General features: G+C 44.8%; 1 protein-coding gene across 1 annotated transcript in view; it reads right to left on the reverse strand.

The window, feature by feature from the left end:
• CACNA2D4 (calcium voltage-gated channel auxiliary subunit alpha2delta 4) overlaps positions 1-18,028 on the reverse strand; it is a 130,819-nt gene that overhangs the window by 80,706 nt on the left and 32,085 nt on the right. Inside the window, exons 14-20 of the mRNA XM_075051148.1 lie at positions 15,951-16,084; positions 14,183-14,200; positions 12,824-12,901; positions 11,429-11,509; positions 8,892-8,966; positions 7,404-7,490; positions 3,229-3,300 (exon numbers count right to left, since the gene is read on the reverse strand). Coding sequence (XP_074907249.1) covers positions 3,229-3,300; positions 7,404-7,490; positions 8,892-8,966; positions 11,429-11,509; positions 12,824-12,901; positions 14,183-14,200; positions 15,951-16,084 — 545 coding nt within the window. The remainder of the gene's footprint in view (positions 1-3,228; positions 3,301-7,403; positions 7,491-8,891; positions 8,967-11,428; positions 11,510-12,823; positions 12,902-14,182; positions 14,201-15,950; positions 16,085-18,028) is intronic.

Below are 18,028 nucleotides of genomic sequence, written 5' to 3' on the forward strand. Positions count from 1 at the left end.
CCCCAGGGAAAGTAGCGCCTGCTCTAACCTGCTCAAGCTGTGCAGCAGTGGAAGTGGAGCGAAGCACAAAGGACGAGCCAGTGCCAGCTCCACAGTGTGCCCCGAGTTTGTGCACACAGCAGATGGGCTGACGGGGATGGGGTTATTGTTAGGTGAGGAGGTGGCAGACGGCTCAGCCCCTTCCCTCCCTTCTCTCTCCATGCATGGCAAATGTGTACTGCTGAACACCAGGGTCCGAGTCTTTTGCTGAGCCGAGATGTTCCAACAGTGCTTTGATACCCCTAAGGAACACGGCACGGAGGTGTTTTGGTGGCTGTGGAGAACCTACAAGAGATATTAAGCCTCCCTTTCCTTGCCAGTCTGATCTGATGGCACAGGTGGGGAGGCATGGGGAAGAAGGAGACCTGAGGGTGTAGGCCTGCCCCTGGGGGAAAGGATGCAGTAGAAAATGGCCTGGGGCACCACTACTCTGAGACCCTTTCCCTCAGCAGGGCTTGTTCTGCTCATCCTTTGTTCCCCTGACCTGCCCCTCTTCTGCACATACAGCCACTCAGCACTTGCGCCTTGTGGGAGGGAAGGCAAACCTCTGCTTGGACAAGGGGCTGGGGATGGGTGGCCAGCCCTCCCCAAGACAGCTGGAGGTATCACCACTTATCCATGGGACTGAAGAGAAGCAGAGGCACCCTTGAGCCAAGAGGGGCTGAGGATGATCAGACAGGACTTTGCTATGTAGCTCAGAGCAACAGAGAAGACAGGAACACGGGCATGTTGGCACAGTGACAGGACTGCTGACTACCAGCACCTGCTGTCCGGGAACACATGTGTTTCCAGTTTTGGTATTGTAACTGTATTAGGCAGCCAGTCCTAGCTAATGCCATTATCAGTGGTTTGCCACAGCTCATACCCATGTCCGTGCTCTTCTGCTTTCACAATCACAGCCCTTTTGTACCCCAGCTGCAAGGGAAGGCATTTTTGCCACTGGATCTGTCTAACAATTGCCCCTCGTCTTTGGGCCTTGTTTTTCCCTCTCTGTCTCACTCCACTCCGAATACCTTCTCGAGATCAACCTGGGGAATCAACGTTTACATGGCTGGCAGAATAATTTCTTCCCCTTCAGTCAGCCCTTCTCTCCACCATCTGACTGCCTCATTCTCTTTGTTTCAAGACTCTGTCAGCACTTTCTTTGTTTCAATGCTGCTCTGCTTCATCAGCTAGCAGAGTACAAGTGGGAATTGCTAAGTTTCACTTCTGGTCCTCGTTCTGTGTGTATTCTGATAATAGTAAAACTGTCACATACTCAGTTTCAGTCTCCTATTATGCTTCATAACGCTTGCAGAGTTGCAGAATAAAACAGGTAATATCTTTTACCAAGGCTACTTTTTGTTATCTTTTTTTGCCTGAGTAGGGGAGCAGAAAGATGTCCCTAAAATATTGAACTAAAAAGATATCCTTGGATGACTCAGAGGAAACGTTATTGAGGGTGCACAGAGACAGAGAAAGAGGTTAAGCTAGCAAAATAAGCAATCTAGACCTATAAAGAATAGATCTTGCTGGAAAACCCTGATTGCTTTTCTGGCAGAATAACAAAGGTAATGGATGAAGGGAATAAAGGACATGCAATGTATCTGGGTTTATATAAAGCTCTTGAAACAGCTTCTCATGAAATTTTATTCTAAAGAATCAGTTAAAGTGGGCTTAAATAAGATGTGGAGTGAGAACCAGCTGCAGTACTGTAAACAAAAAGAAACAGTAAACAACAGGGCATTGAGGGAAAAAGATTTAATGAGATGAACAGACAGGCTCTGTCTTAGGAGCCCTTATGTACAGTGATCTGTAAGATAAAATAAAACAACATTTCTCTGCATACTGAGAAAAAGTCCCAACAGCCCTAAAAATTAGAAAGACTGGACAAAAAGGAGTGGGATTCATGTGGAAAACTGGCAACTGAAAAAAATAGCTAAGAAACATGGACACCAAGGTAGCTGTTCTGGCACAACTGTGGGAAGGGGTGAAAATTGAAGGGACGGCAGAAAGGAGACTTGGGGCTCCCTGTTCAGAAATATCCTATTGCAGAGAATAGATGCTCTCTACAGAACAACAGGGAAACAGTACTCAAATAATTCAGTGAAGCCCTGGTACTTGCGTACCAGAAATGATACAAGAGACAAAGGGAACAAAAATAATTGCTGAACTGCTTGGACTGAAAAGTGTGCAAGTATTTCAAATGCAGATGTTGGCAATGCCCAAGAGAGGAAGGGCAAAGCAATTGACAGGTACCTGATAGTTGCAAATACCAAGAATATAGAAAGAGAATTTAGTTACAAGATCCACGAGTACAACCATTCAAAGGAAATGGAAGGGTGTCTTCATTAGGAAATGGCATAATTTCAGCAGTGGCTGTAAGCAGTCAGTTTATTGGAATTGGTGCTGACTGTGGCTTAGCATGGCAGCAGTTCAGCCAGCTCGATCGCTGAAAAAAATGATGGAAAGTTTTCCTGAAATATGGAAGACTTCTGGGCAGTGTAACTTGCAGGACTCTGGAATACTTCCTAACAGGAAATGATGAAAGCCAAAGTCTTTAGGAGAGTTAAATAAACCTGAATGAAAAAGTACGAGTGAACGTAAATGTACAAGATAATTTTGCACTGATTCCAAGGGAAGATGTATAACCCTACATTAGAGCTGGTAGGGAACATTCAAAAGTCTCCATTTCACTAGGACTTTTCATAAAACGTCTGTAAATATTTGCATAGAAATTTAATCCTGGACCTGGATAAAGGAAATGGCATTCTGACAGAGTGAGGGACAAAGTTTTCATGAGTGTTTTTGGGTAGGGAAAGGGAGTTGCAAAATAGCCTCCAAACCTCTTTCTGTCTAGGTCAGCTCAGCTCAGCATAGTCTTTCCCCTTTCTAAACTCTTAAAGATCTCCAATTCATTTCACAGCCCTATAAACAATGAACAACATGTTTTTTGGTTTTGCCTGGACAAAGTAGGGAACTGTGAGGCATTTCCAATATCTTTGCAAGAGCAGAATGTCAGTAGGTATAAAGAGCATTTCTAACGATGCTCTATTTTATGTCTTTAGCACATGTGTTATGTATGCGGTGAAACAATAAAATCCTCACACTCAGAAATGCTGAGTATTAAAACCACATCCTTCGTGGTTCTTCAGCATCCATTTCCCATCCCCTCTCTCGTGTGACCTGAACAGAAGGATAATTTCTTACCCCTTTATCCACAGGGACCTTCACATCCATAGAGAGGTAGCCCGTTTCTCCATTGATCATGGCAGTTCTCAGCTGCAGAGGTGAACAAGATTAGTATTAGGCAGGGCAGGGCAGAACAGGAACTAATAGAGCCACTTGTCATTAATGAACAGGGACTGGCAGAAAAGAGTGACTGTTTGTTTGTCCCCCCCCAGCTCTTTCTTGCTTCTTTTAAAGTGAGAAACTGGTCTCAGTGGTCAGGATCCTCGTTCAGTCAGGCTGATAAGTGACACAGAATAATAATGGCTTATGCTGAAAGCTTGTTGATATGTCTTTTTAGCAAAAGGAAAGGATCTGGAAGCTATGAAATTGCCAATCCAAGTTTCAGACTTCACTGTTTGGCAGCCAGAAAGTCATTAGCATGGTGCTTTAAGAACCTGGAAGAGGAGACACCCGAGAAACCCACTAACTCCCCCAGACCGATTCCAAAGCTCTTGGACATGTTTTAAACTGATTTATAAATTATGGGCTGTATTCACCACCACTTCTGAGGTGCAGCAAAGCAGCTGTTTAACACAGTAAAGCAAGACTGTATGATAGCAGAGTAGACAGCAAGAAGACCACTTTATTCAGTCCATGTTTCAAAGGCAAAATGTAATTTTCACCGTGACTCCCAGCCTCTTGCAAGAGCGAGCCAGGGAATTTTTCCACAAGTGCAGAGGCTTTGACTTTTTGTCCAGCCTGCCAGAGCATATCAACCTATTGCTTCAGCCTGGATAGAAAAAAAGGTGGGAAGTAACTTATTCATTCACACAAATTGCTTCCTTACTGCCAGAGACAGGCCTCCATTCAGATGTTGGCCAGTCTCAACTGCCTTTGCTTTACAGGGCCACAGTTCTGTTTATTATGGCTGCTTGATGTGGGTTATTTACAGACCTAGAATATAAAGCTTGTGTTTCCCCAGGCCCGTGTCTTGGAAATCAAAACACTGACTGGTACTATTACTCCTTTTTGGCTAAGAGTGTTTGACCTCCTGCCAGAGCCACGGCATACTCTCTCTTCTGGTCTGACAGCCTGCAGCGTTTTCTATGGGTTCTGGGTTTAGTTCAGATAGTGCTGCTTCATCCATATCTTCTTGAATGTCAGGCATCTCTCGTTGCCCCATAAGGCAGCGGAGAAGTAATTCAGTGGATATCTGAGATCTCCTTGGATCTCCTCAGCTCCAGATAGCCTGCAGGCAGGCTACTTGCCCTGTGCCCAGCCCCCAGGTGACAGTGGCTGTAGGTTGGTGCCACAATCCTGGCTTGCTGCTTCTTCCTCAGTAGTTTTTCTGAAATCAATTACAGTCCTGGTGTCTGGGAGCCTCCATAATGCTTTTCAGGCAGGACACTTTTGGCAACAGCTGGCCTCCACTTTGAAAAATGTGTAGCAGAGTTCGGACAAAGGGGTGGTCTGGTGCATGCTGAAGCACTCATTCCTGACACCCCAAACAGCAAACTCTCCTGCTCCAGGGCTATGAGTCTGTGCCATTCCCATCACTGGTAGCAGGTGCTGCTGGCACCTTTCCCCTATCTGCTTGTGTGGTTTCAAACCAACACAGACATACAGTTTACCTGAGGGGTCTCACAACATCTAGATGTTTTGCCACTCAGTCTCAACATCTTTGCAGACTAATTTCTTCTTCGGTGGTTCTGTCAAGGCTGAAGAAAATCTGGTTGGGTGACAGCTCCTAGACTGCTGGGGAAGATCTCTTGACACTTCCCTTTTCTGCTCTGTGCTGGTTTTGGCTGGGATAGAGTTAATTTTCTTCACAGTAGCTAGTATGGGGCTTTGTTTTGGATTTGTGCTGAAAACAGTGTTGATAACACAGGGATGTTTTCATTACTGCTGAGCAGTGCTTACACAGAGCCAAGGCCTTTTCTGCTTCTCACCCCACCAGCGAGCAGGCTGGGGGGGCACAAGGAGTTGGAGGGGACACAGCCGGGACAGCTGACCCTGACTGACCCAAGGGATACCCCAGACCATAGGACGTCATGCTCAGCATATAAAGCTGGGGAAGAAGGAGGAAGGGGGGGACGTTTGGAGCGATGGCATTTGTCTCCCCAAGTCACCGTTAGGCGTGATGGAGCCCTGCTTTCCTGGAGGTGGCTGAACTCCTGCCTGCCCATGGGAAGTGGGGAATGAATTCCTTGTTTTGCTTTGCTTGTGTGCGCAGCTTTTGCTTTGCCTGTTAAACTGTCTTTGTCTCAACCCATGAGTTTTCTCACTTTTACTCTTCTGATTCTCTTCCCCATCCCACTGAGGGGAGTGACCAAGTGGCTGTGTGGGGCTTACTTGCCAGCTGGGGTTAAACCACAACACCCTTGCACTGAGAATATCCCTGTGTTGCTTTACAAGTAACCCCAAACTTCCTTGCTGCCCAGCTGCAGATAGCACTGTTGTGCATCAGTTGGTATTTTCCAGACAGTGCTATCTTCCTTCCCCTAGATTTCTTTTTAGCAGCTGGCTGTATTACACATCATTAGCACTTGGGCATATTTTTCAAGTCTGAATTTGCTGCTTATCAGTGTTGCTGAGATTATACTGCAACTGATGTTAAGTCTGTCATTGATCTAATACCATAGCTGCAAATCTGAGTGTTGAAATGTTGGCAGCTTTCTGCTGCAGTGGGTGTATCTTGAGAGTCTCTAGACTTGCTGAAGTCACACTGCAGATATCATTCGCGTCACTGAATGTCTCTGTACCCTCAGTGACTGCAACCTTTCTTTCTTCTGGAAGTCACACAAAGTGACTTTGTTTTTCATGCCTCTTTTGACCTTTTTTTCCACTGGATAATTTTACTTTGATTGCCTATGGACAGAAACCTTACAATTTGCATCATATTTGCTTTCAGGTATCATTGTTATTTGGCCAGATAGGAACCTGCAAGCCAAATAAATATGACAGTAAAGCAAAGTCCTCTCATTTTCCATAAAATAGCAAACTGGGTAAAGAGGAACAGCTCTAAAAGTGGCTCCAGTGAGAGAGAAAACTACAATGGGAGCAGAGGTCCTAGAAGATATCAGCAAACCCACACAAAGCCATTGGCAACCTGTATCTTGGTGGTCCCACTGCATGTAAAGCCTCTTATTTTTGTTTTGCTTTCCATGTTTCACACCCAGTTCTGCTGTACTTCCTTTCTCAATTTGCCACTCTTCCACTTCTAAAATTCCTTTGGTCTGGCCCTTTGTATTTGGCCTGCACTAGCGGCAGTAGCTACTTTGATCCTCTTGCTGGGCAGTTCGTTTGTCCTACCTGTTTAAGTGGATATCTATAGCATCAGATCCATTTATGTCAGCAGTCTCCCCCGTAATCCAGAAGCATGTGTCCCACAGCTAATTCTACCTTACTCCAAATTCAGTTCTTATCTTAGTAACTTAAGTATCTATTCTCTCCTAATTCTTCCAAGTAAAAGAAAACCAGCCACAGAGGAATCTCTCTACCTTCTCATTATATCTGGGTTCCTAGTTGTGCAATGCGGCAACTTGCAGCTGTTAAGGTGCGTGCTGTTTCTTGTTTATCACTATTTAATAATTTTGCTCGAAAGACAGTAGAAAAAGTATTTTCTAATCTTTTCTTTCTGGTCAGCTATTGTTTTCAGTGCCTCCACACCTGTGCAACAAGGTGGTTTCTGGAAATTTGGTTTTCCTAAGTGTCTGAGTCCCTTATCCTCTTTGTCTGTTATTAAGAGAGAATGGAAGCTTTAGTGTCTTTTTGAATGTACTTTCTTCCTTGTTGCAGATCTCATTAGTTGAGTGGCTTCAGCTGTATCTCAGATAATACATGTATGGATAACATCATGGGACACTGCCATATTCCTAAGCTATCTTGCCTTTGTATTAAGGCAGCATTTGGGCTGTGTACACACAGACTGGCTCCCCGGAGCACCGTCTAAAGTGCTTCCTTCCTCCTGCCAGCGCTTGCCCTCCCTGTTCCATGAGGAAGAAAACTCACACTGGGAAGGAAGACAAGCACTTTGTAGGGGAGCATCATCCTTGACCTCTTGTAGACCACCAGCCTCTCTTAGGGCCAGTCAGACACAGAAAAAACACAGGAGTGCCTGCTGCCTGCTGCTCCCCTGCCCCTTCCATACAGGCACACAAAGCAATAGAAAGAAGGAGCTACAAAAAAGGCTAAATTCACTTTCTGATACTCACAATTTCATCCTGGTCTTCCCATTCCACTTCTGAGAGATCTACGCTGTTGTAGTTTGGCTTAGGCTTCAGTTTCTTTCCTTCTTTATACTGGCATTCATTAAAAGAAAAACAGAACAAAACAAACCCCAAGTAAATGGCTAGATAACTTCCTAAACTAACCCTTTAAGGGTTGATATGTAATTTGAAAAACAGGGGTGTCTAATTTATTCTCTGACTAGGAAGGCATCGTTTGGGTGCAAGTGCCTTCTTGGTCCTGTGCCACCTATTTCTTCATGTGGGCAGTGTGGAGCTAGGAGAATTCAAGCGGGAGAGGCTGATCCAGGAGCAAGGGACAGGCAGGAACACAGGTAAACTTGCAGGTAAAGGCTATGACCTCCTTTGTGAAAGTGTTCTTCTGAATAGATCAGTACAATACGCTTGCCTCCAGAAAATCAGTTTTTTCCCCCAGCTAAGAGTGGAATCCATTAACACTATAATACCAACAGGAGATCTTTTCTGATGGGAATTTGGCTTTGGCTCCACTGACAGAAAGGTAGGCTTTTCACCTAGGGCTAACTGATGCAGGAGAGCTATTTCCCTGTAACCTTCCAGCTGAAGGACAAGGTGTGAAGCAGATTAAGAGAGGCCAGTTTCAGGTAGAGGATAAACCAGTGCCCTTACCTAGGATGTGTCCTTTCTCTTCACATACTGAAATAACTACCTGTGCCTGTGGTCTCCCTGTGCAAAGCTGCCTTTTTGAAGACAGCTGCTGTGAAGCCCTGTGGTGGCATTTTCCCTTGCCAGTATCCACACTAATGGTTTTAGCTGTGTGCAGGTGGATTTGTGCTGACAGACAAGTGTATGAAATGTAAAATCATTGCATGCCTGGGTATCTGAGTAATGAGGCCAGCTGTGTGTCTGCAGACAGATGTGTGGGCTGGAGCTCCAGGTGGCACTGTGAGGGAGAAACATTGTCCTTGTGTCCACTCCCTCAAGTCCCTGACAGTTTTTGCAGCCTACTGGTCTCTAAATTGTCTCTGACTTACCATGTTACTAAGATTTGTGGTACTGGACCCTGCTAGCCTCAGATTCCCAAGACGTCCAATGCTACAGGTGCTGGGTAGCTATTACTGTGGTCCTACTCATGCTGAATCTTCTTGTAGGAGATATGCCCGAGCGAGCAGAATTGTTTCTTCAGCCTGGCAGTGAAACCTTGCATGGACACAAATACACGTGCACCCACAATATAGCAAGTGCACACATATAGAGCCCTCACATGCACTCTTATGGAAAACAGACAAGCAGCGTGCCTTACACTTCATACACATGTGTGTGCATATATACATCTATGTATGTGGAATTGATTTCTCTAGCTCTCATGCTCCTAGGTGCCTATATATCAGTGCCTGGTAGCCTTCACAGCTCAATAAAATATATGAAATCAGGAGCATCCCTGAAAGCCATTGTTTCCAAGTAAACAAAGGTTCTCAAATTCAGAGCTATACATACCAAAGGACGGAGGTCTGGGTGTGAAAGGATGTAGCCGTTGTTGGTGTTCAGAAAGGCGTATCCGTGAACACCCAGCTGGAGAAAAAAGGCATTAGAATAATTAGTGCTTTAGCTAGAAACACGGCTGTGTATTGGGTTCACTGATATCCTGGCACCACCAATATTCAGAAATATTTTCCTTTTAAAGGTACTGACCAGAAGAAAATAGGGTCCATCCCAAAGCATTTATCTCTGGATCTCTGGCCGCTCTGAGCAGGCTGACTGTGCTTGGATGCACAAAAGGATGGGCAGGTACTTGATTTGTGTACACATTCAGAAAAAGATGCCCTCCTAGAGTCTGATTGTCCTCATGGACAATTACCACCCAGAGGCAGAATAAGCTGTCCACAGCAGGCACAGCAGTGCTGCACATAAAATGGGCAACGATGGGGAATGTCGGAAACAGTACAGGCACAGCAGTGACAGGTCTGTATGCCCATCACTACACATGCACAGCAGTGAATGAACAAGCGAGTATGAATCTCACAGATGGCTTCCCTGGAAACCGGTCAATCTTCAGAGGAGCTCTGCATTATGTTTTGGTGCTGGCAAGACCAGACCTAGCCTAGGCCAATTGTAGAAGCCTGTAGTCTTAAAATGCTTTTTAAGGAACAGCATAATCTAACGAGGGCAGACAGTGGCTGGCCTGATCTGCAAGAGATTTCCGAGAGAGCAACTACTCAGATCAAGCCCATATATAATACAAATTCCAGCTAAACCCTGAGTTGCTAAAAACCTGCTGATAGCCCATGCTTGCCGAAACAAGAGGTGTCTTGAGGAAAACAAGAATGGCTAAGGTTTCTATCTTCAAAAAGCTGTTGCAAATTTATATTCCTATAGAGACAATCCTGGAGGGATAACAGTAGGGAAGTGGGGAGGCAAGTCATTTACAATCCGTCTGTGCCTTTTTGAAGGGAATTAATTCTGTGTTTCACACATATCACCAGATCAAATTTTGGACTCTCTCTAAGTGAAACAGTTTTTTGCAAAGCACACTGAGCTCAGCTCAGCTCCGTGTGGCAAGAATGAAACCAAGACATTGGATCAGGACTAGAGCAAACTTCCTTGTTGGCCTATTAAAGCTGAAATTTCCCAGCCCAGTAAGCACAATCATGAATGTACGAGCTCTCAAGGGCTGTAACTCTGGAACTGGTCCTTTGTAACTCATATGCCAGGGGATTCAAGTTGAGGATCCTAGGTTTCCAAACTAGTTTGGAGTTGGAAGAGCTTCTGGGAAGTCGTGTCCTGCCTCTGATATAAAGAAATCCTTCGAATAATTTTCCCTCCTTTCCTGGCACTGCTTGGAGGAAAGAACAGTGTCTCTCCTTGGCCCAGAAGAAAGATTATTGTGATCACATGGCCTTTGAGCGATGTGGAAGGAGGAAGATGAAAAGGTATTAGTCTTATAGAGAAAATAAATGTGTGTAAAAATTGAAGCTCCTAGATGAGGTTCCCCCAGATCCAAACCAGCTAGCTTTTTCATGCTGAGAGCATGCACCCTGCCTCTCATAGTTCCTGGGTTGCCGGAAGGATCATTTCCTACAGCTGCATGTGAATGGTCTGCCCTGCATCCATGTCTGGAAGCGCTGCACAAATTCATAGCTTCTGACAGCACTTTCAGTCCTGTGAGTCTTCAGCAGTCAGATTTTGGACAACTGCCTAACTGGTAGTAGTTGCCTGATAGTTATTTAAGAGAAACTGAAAACTTGAAATGATGGCTCAAATTGCCTGATTTCAGCATGATCCTCAGATGTGCTTGCTGTCTCCTGGTGTGCAGACTGATTGAACAAAAGGTCACTGCACAGAATTTACAGCAGAAACCAAACTAAACAGTGCATCTCGGGGTGGTGGTGGTGGTGGTGGTTCCTGTGGATGAACATATTTTTTTTAGATATATTGAACATAGAGCTAATGGAAAGTGGTTGGACTAACAATTCTGGACAGCAAATACTCTATCTAGGTACAACACAACTGAGTGAGAGCCAACTTCCCGTACACTGTCCTGCCAAGAAATCTTCATGCTGATCTGGAGAAAGGAACCTCTAGGCATGACAGAAAAGTTGGCTCTCTGTAGTCCATTCAGTCCTCAGTTTTTCTGCTAAGAATACTGACAATGAAAGTGGTTTATTTTTTGCCAACTGGGATGGCAGCTCTTGTCCACTGGGAACTGGATGTAGAACTTTAATTCTTCTGAGATAGGCTGTCAGATCATATCATCTCTGAGAGACCTAGATTGGTGACCATCAAGATGCAAAGGCTCCATGACCTGTTGCCAATCTACTGGATCATCTAGTCCTTCTGAAGCAGCCTAAGAGCTTCCAGTAGTGAATGATTTCCCACATGCTGTATAGAAACCACATATCACCACATCCAACATGTCTTGCTTTATGCTCATAGTTCTTCCTACAGACAGAGGAATGATTTTTCAGTCATGCCCATGGAAGAATGACTAGTGACTTTGCTGTGCAAAATAACAAATTGCATTATCTCAGTCTTACCTTATACCGTGGAGCAAGTTTTAACAGCTCCCTCAGTGGTACATCAGAGCCCACCACACCCAGGAGAATGCCATGAGATCGCTTAAAAAAAAAGGAGAATTCACTTTCAGAAGCAAAATTTTGGTAGCTCTTTACCTGAATACATATTACTGCCTTCCCACTAGTCTCTCACATGTTCTCTCTAGGCTTGTATGAATATATCAATTCAAAACCAACTAACATACCTCAAAAAGTCTCAAGGAGTTGCTCCAGTGTTTATGGAGAGGAGGTTTTCTACCCAACACTAGTCATCATATCGGACTATGATTCAGAAGTAACATAAAATCATGACAACAAGTTTTGAGGGCAAACCCCTGCATTCAGTATGTGTAAATAACAGCAAGGGCAAGGCAATCATGCAGAACAGCATGGATCAGTTGATAACTTGGGCCAACTAAACCAAACAACAAATACAAAGTTGTTTGTTAACCTGTGAAAAAGAAATGTAGGAAATCCCCGCAAAATGGGGAACTGGTTGTTTAGTAAGCATCTGGGGAGCATGATGACAGCTCCCACTGCGGTGCTGTGCTAATACAGGTTAAGGCCAACCTCAGGTGGAGAAGGCAGGCAATTGTTTGTAGGACCTGGATGAAGAGTTTATCCCTTGTACAGCAGTGGTAAGGTACCACCTACCATTTTAGATGCTGAGAAACTAGAAATGGTACAGAAAAGAGTGTCTAAATGGTTTCAAAACCCAGAAGAAATGCCCTTATCAAAGACACTTAAATTGTCCAACCTTTTTATCTTATCAAAAGATAGACAGGTTTGACATTATTGCAGTGCAGAAGATGCTTCCCAGGAGAAGATAGCAAAGGGTACAGGCTATTCAATCTAGCAGAGAAAGCCATTATGACAGGAAGGTGAGGTCAGACAAATTGAAAGTGGATTTTAGACACCAGTTTTTAATGGAGAGTGAGAAACCACAATGGAGAGCTCAGGGCGGGATGCCTTTCTTCAATGACACTTTTGCCAAACACAGGTTATTGGGCTCATGAAGGACCGTCTGTATGAAATGTAAAGGTCTGCAATAAAATGGACAGACTAGACAAGGTAATGATCTCTTCCAGCTTGAAGCTTTATGGGTCTGTGAATTAGGCTAGGTTTGGAAATGGAAGGGATAAAACAGGGAGAAGTGTCATATTTGAGGAGTATTTTGAAGAAATAGCATTCAGAGGAAATGACAGACTGTCATTTTGTCAGATAAATTATCAGCCACACATCCTGCCAGGGGTCTACCGCAGTCAATAACGGCCAGCTCTTCTTTCAGAGACCATTGGCTTTAAAACCCTGCCAAGGTCCGCTGCATCCTTTCACCTCTGCTGGTTGGAAGGAGAGCAAAGCCCACATTGCACTCACCGTCTCGTTCTTTTTGCTGAAGACTGGCATAGCCACTGTTGTCATGAGCAACAGACTTTGAGCCTGAGATGCAAAGAGCTGCCACAGAACAACAAGCCACGTGTTAGCAAATGCAATACTGCAGATAATTCGAGTGAAAGGCACTGGAATTCCCAAGGACCCCAGATGTTGATTACAATTACCCACCTTCTTGTCTCCCACACCCCTCTAAAAAGAGATGGCAGCAATTTTCAATACTCTATATCCAAGAGGATTGTGGGATGGATGCTTGCTCATGTGGGGTGATAAGGATGGGATGAAAGCCAGTGAAATGTGTTGAAGCAGGAGAAATTAAAGAGCTGTTTTAATGAAGAGACAGGAACCTGCAGAAGTGGTGGCACTATTTATACCCACCACGCATTGGGAGTGTAGACATAAGCACTTATGCAACAAGTGTAAAAACCACCAACACAAGGAGCACAGAATAGAGAAAAGCAACACAAATATGAACAAAATCACAAACGAGATGTCATCTACATTGCAAACACATGAATACCACGAATGCGAAACACCACAGGCAAATATTTAAAAGGCACAACTACACACAGAGCCTGCTTATATATACTTGTTACTCAAGCATTTAAGCTTAGAAAAAACAGAGACAAAATAATGATCCAAACAGATACAACATAGCAAGCTATCTCTACAGGGGATACAGGACATGCACATGTAATGGGGTAACAGATGCTCCCAGTTCTGCAGAAGACAGGTGCTCTAAACACATACATGAAAGGAGGTAAAACAGGCAAGACACATGCAAAGGAGTCTCCCAAACACACCTAGCTATCAAAAGGACATAATCCCTTGATGCCAGTAGCATCCCCCTTCCATCTCTCATTTGGTCAAGTAGCAAGGCAAGAAATGACCTCCTGTATCCATTACTATGTATGCTGGGAGCCATAAAAGACCCAGTCAATAATCTATACAGTCACTTGGTGGAGATTTGAGCCTGGTATCTTGAGTTACTGGTCTGGATGATTCTTTGTGGAAACTTCCCATTCACAGCAACACTTGCACTAATACACAGCAAGTAAAGTTCTCTGACACTTACCTGACATATGGAAAAAGAGGTCTGGTGAACTAAGCTACTGCACAACAGACACCCCTACCTACTCTGAACCAACAGCACAGCACAGCTTCCCAGTACATCCAGAATTTCCTCTCCTCTTCTTGCCAGTGTAAGAAGGCTCCTTCAGTCCTGCCGCCCCAGCCCCCCCCTGCTCCAGATGTACAGGCCAGCTGTGGCTGTGAGCACTGGCACTGACACACCGACTGGCACAAGGGAAACAGCACACTCACAAAACACAGGGGTGCAGTTACCTCCTCAGACTGTGGCAGCTAGTGAGAGACATGGATGAACAGATGAATGAATACACGAATGGAGGAATGAATCAAAGATGGGAGAGGTTGGGGTGGAGGAAGGGAATGGCAAGCCAAGCCAAGAGGCAAGAAAAGAGATACAGCAAAACAAGTGCAGCAAACAAATCCCTGCGGCTGCCTTGGGAAGTGTGACACCATACACCAGTGGCATGCCTGCTAATAGCATAAACTTGTTTGGTAGTGAGTAGCATTTCTGGAGGTTTTGCTTAGCGCACTCAAGTACCACGTCCCCAGCTCTCACTTGGCACAGCTCCTGCAGCAGAAGACATGCCCACGTCACCTGCACAGAGCTAGTGTGCCACAGCTGCAGCCTCAAGGGTCAGCCACAGCACAGAGGTGGGGGACGGTCCCTTCCCACAAGAGTGTCCTGAGTATAACATCTATGCACCATGATGGTGCAAGCCTGGCTGTCTTGGAGGTATTTCTTGGGGTATTTCTTTCTCAGGTGGTCTTGACTGAGCACAACACCGAGCACCACCATGTGTGACCTGGACTTCCACATTTCGTCCTACAAAGCTAAGCTCAGTACCCCTACTTTTACTCCAACTCAGAGAGTTCAGGTTTCTCACTGTGGATCTTAAACTTGAAAACTGTGGGTTCTCCCCAGGGCTGTGGCAGACACCCTAAATCTGCTGCTGGCCAGACCAGAGCCAATAACTTCAGTCCCACAGTGGGATTGTCTATGGAAACATTCTTAATATTTCTAGAAAATTTTTCCCCTCAGATAGTATAAATAGTCCTGAGACGTCAGGTTTGTTTCTGGTAGAGGGAAATCTGGCTTCTAGTCAGCTCTAGCTGTTACAGTTATGCAGACAATTCTCTGGGGTGCAGAGTCCAGTGTAGGAAAAAAACTTTATCTATCTCCCTGAAAGCACAGCGAGCCCCAAAAGAACTGTAACTTTCTCTCTTGGCGGTGTAAAAAGGGATAGAGACAAACATTGGGGAATGTCTTCTATTTGGGGAAGTGCAGGGGAAGGTTCCTTCTGTGGTGGTCTACTCCTTTGAATTTCAAAGCTGCCTTGGCAACACAACACCGTAATAGCACCCGCTCGTGATCCAAATATCTTCCTGTAGGGCAGGCCTGTGACAAAGCAAGGGGCAGTGGGAGTGCTGACTATCTGGTCCTTTGCCATGTGTCCTTTACCCACAGGGCTGAGCACAGGTCTGCGGTGACATTAGGTCTTGCTAGCTCAAGGACTGAAAGAGTGAGCCTGCTTCCCAAACTGAGATCTGTATCTTTGAGTGGCAAGCAGTATGCAGTTAGCTACTGGGCTGGAGGAAATAAATCTCTGTGACCTGTATCCTGAGCTGTAAATAATCTTTCCTGTGAATAATCCTTTAGAAGGTAACCTGCTTTCACAGAAGCACTGCTTAAGTCATGCTATGCCTGTGTGATTAGTCCTGGGCTCCTGGTTCACTGCAGATTCAGACCTGAGTCTGCATACACATCTCAACTCCAGGAGTGAGCAGAAAAGAAATATTGTCTGTCTCAGCAGAGCCAGAGACCAATAATGTCTATCAATCACCCAACTCCTGGTTTTACATAAATTTCAGGACTTTATTTAAATTCTGATACACATAAGATATTTAGATGGGAAGCTGGGACAAGTTATATGCCTAACGTACTAGCTAGGTGTCTGACACCTTTGCCAGTTTGGCCCATAGGCCTACTGTTTGCTGACCAAAGACTTGTGCTGTAGGTCCTTACCGCACTGTCCATGTAGGCTTCAGTCCAAATAATGTCATGGTCGTGGTTGATGACCATGGGACGGCTGAGCACATGCAGGTACTCCATCACGTTCTCCTGGACATCCGCTAGTGTGGAGATCTGAGTGTAGTAGCCTTCATGGAGAGACAGAGGGGTGAGTCACTCTGCTAATGTGACTTCCATATTTTTAAATGAGTGCCCATGCAAAGCTAGAAAACTAGATGTCAAAGACTGTATCTACCCAGACAGTTTATCTGCTCTTTACCAAAAGAACCTCGATGTGTCTTGTATCCACTAGTTTCTGTGGAAACCTGGAGTTTCAAAGCACGGGCTCTCTTCTCAAAATACTGGACCAATGCTCAAGACCAGAGTCTTGATATAACCAGAATCATACCAAGCAGATATAAAATGTTGCTTTGGGTCTTGGGCAAAACCATCCACTAGCCAGGCTGCCTTTGGTCCTGAAGGCCGAACATATGTAAACAAAGCATTCCACCAGGCTACCCACTTACCCTGCCCTATTTTATATGAAGCCCAAACTCCCAACTTCTTTTTCAGAATTTTTCCAGCGCTCTACTCTTCTGTCTGCCTAGCTTTACGTCCAAGGATGGTGACTCTGTCCATCTATCCATTGGAAGCAGCATGTAAAAATGCAAGTTGCCTATTTGCAGAGCTTTGTCCCTGCAGATGGACCCATTAAGTCTAATACTACAACAAGGAGTACGGGGGAAGAATGTTTTCAAGTTATCAAAAGTTCCTCAAAACCAGCTGCTTAACTGGTTAGGAATGCTAACACAGTGTAATATCATAAAGACTCTTGTCCTGCTTCTCACCACATGGAACCGATTTGTTGTACTTGATATAGGACAGAGTATGTCAGATAGATGGAAAACTTGTTATCACTTGGAAAACACTGCCATGTGAAAGGGCTCATGATCTGATAAGCTTTGTGATGTGGAAACAGATTTAGTGTGCTTGAAAACAAGGGCTAGAAGAGCTATACAATGTGTTGAAACAGAACCACCAAAATCAGTGAGCCTTCTGCAGAGCTCAAGTCTGGTAAGTGAGAATTCAAGTGCAAAGAGCATATTTTTGTTCTCTGTTTCGTTATTCAGGAGAATCCATTCTCACATTTTATGGTGAACCAACAGCACCATGAATTCCCTGTCACTAATCTTATGGCTGAATATGCAATCTGAAATCCAGGTTTTTTGTTTCATCTAACAAAAACCAGAAATACTATGTGTGGTTCATAGTGCTAATAGAGCCTTGAATGTCCCCAGCTCACAGACATTCTGCAGGCCAGCAACTCTTCTCTGTCAATTATTTTTGGTAGCAAACACACCCATGCCTTTCATAGTCTGCTGGAACCACTGCTCAGCCAGGAAAAGAGTCTATATACCTAGCCAGTCAGCCCCCAGGTTCAGTCTTCCCTTCCTTTCCCTGTTTAAGCAGGATACTGATGTAGCAAGCACTGCCGACTGTCTCCAGGCACATTGAGGCCAGGTCATGCCCAAATAGGGAAGACTTTTTTTTTTTTCTTTTCTTCCTTTACCCTTGCAGACTCTGATAGGACTAACTGGACTTTTTAACTGGCCCCAAATGCATAGAGGTGCCTCACCTATTCTGAATGGATTTTCCCATTCATGCCATTTCATGCCAGCTAGAGAGAATATTGGTTTTGGGGCGGGATTAACAAGCTATCCTGGTACCTCACTGAAACCGCTGGCACACAAAGAATTTGGACGGGATATAGGGGTTAACCTGCAGACTTTGTGAAAAATGCTGTAATATCTTTAAAGAAGAGATGTTCATTTTACATCTCAGCCAAAAGATGTCAGGCTTTCTGACAGAGTTTTAGACAGATTGTCAAAAGCCAGCAACTGGGACACAATAAGCACAGGGACTTAGGTGGACTACAGCCAGCACGAATCTCGGTCATAGTGTCCCTTGGCACCGTGACAGGAAAATGTGGTGGCTCAGCACGATGGAGTTGTGTTAGTTGGACACAGGAACACTTCATGGACTAGCAGGGTCTGCTTTTTCCTTAGGCTGTTTTCCAACCAAGGGCTCATGGG

Source organism: Buteo buteo, chromosome 19, assembly GCF_964188355.1.
Source record: "Buteo buteo chromosome 19, bButBut1.hap1.1, whole genome shotgun sequence".
In the NCBI taxonomy this organism is placed as follows: domain Eukaryota; kingdom Metazoa; phylum Chordata; class Aves; order Accipitriformes; family Accipitridae; genus Buteo; species Buteo buteo.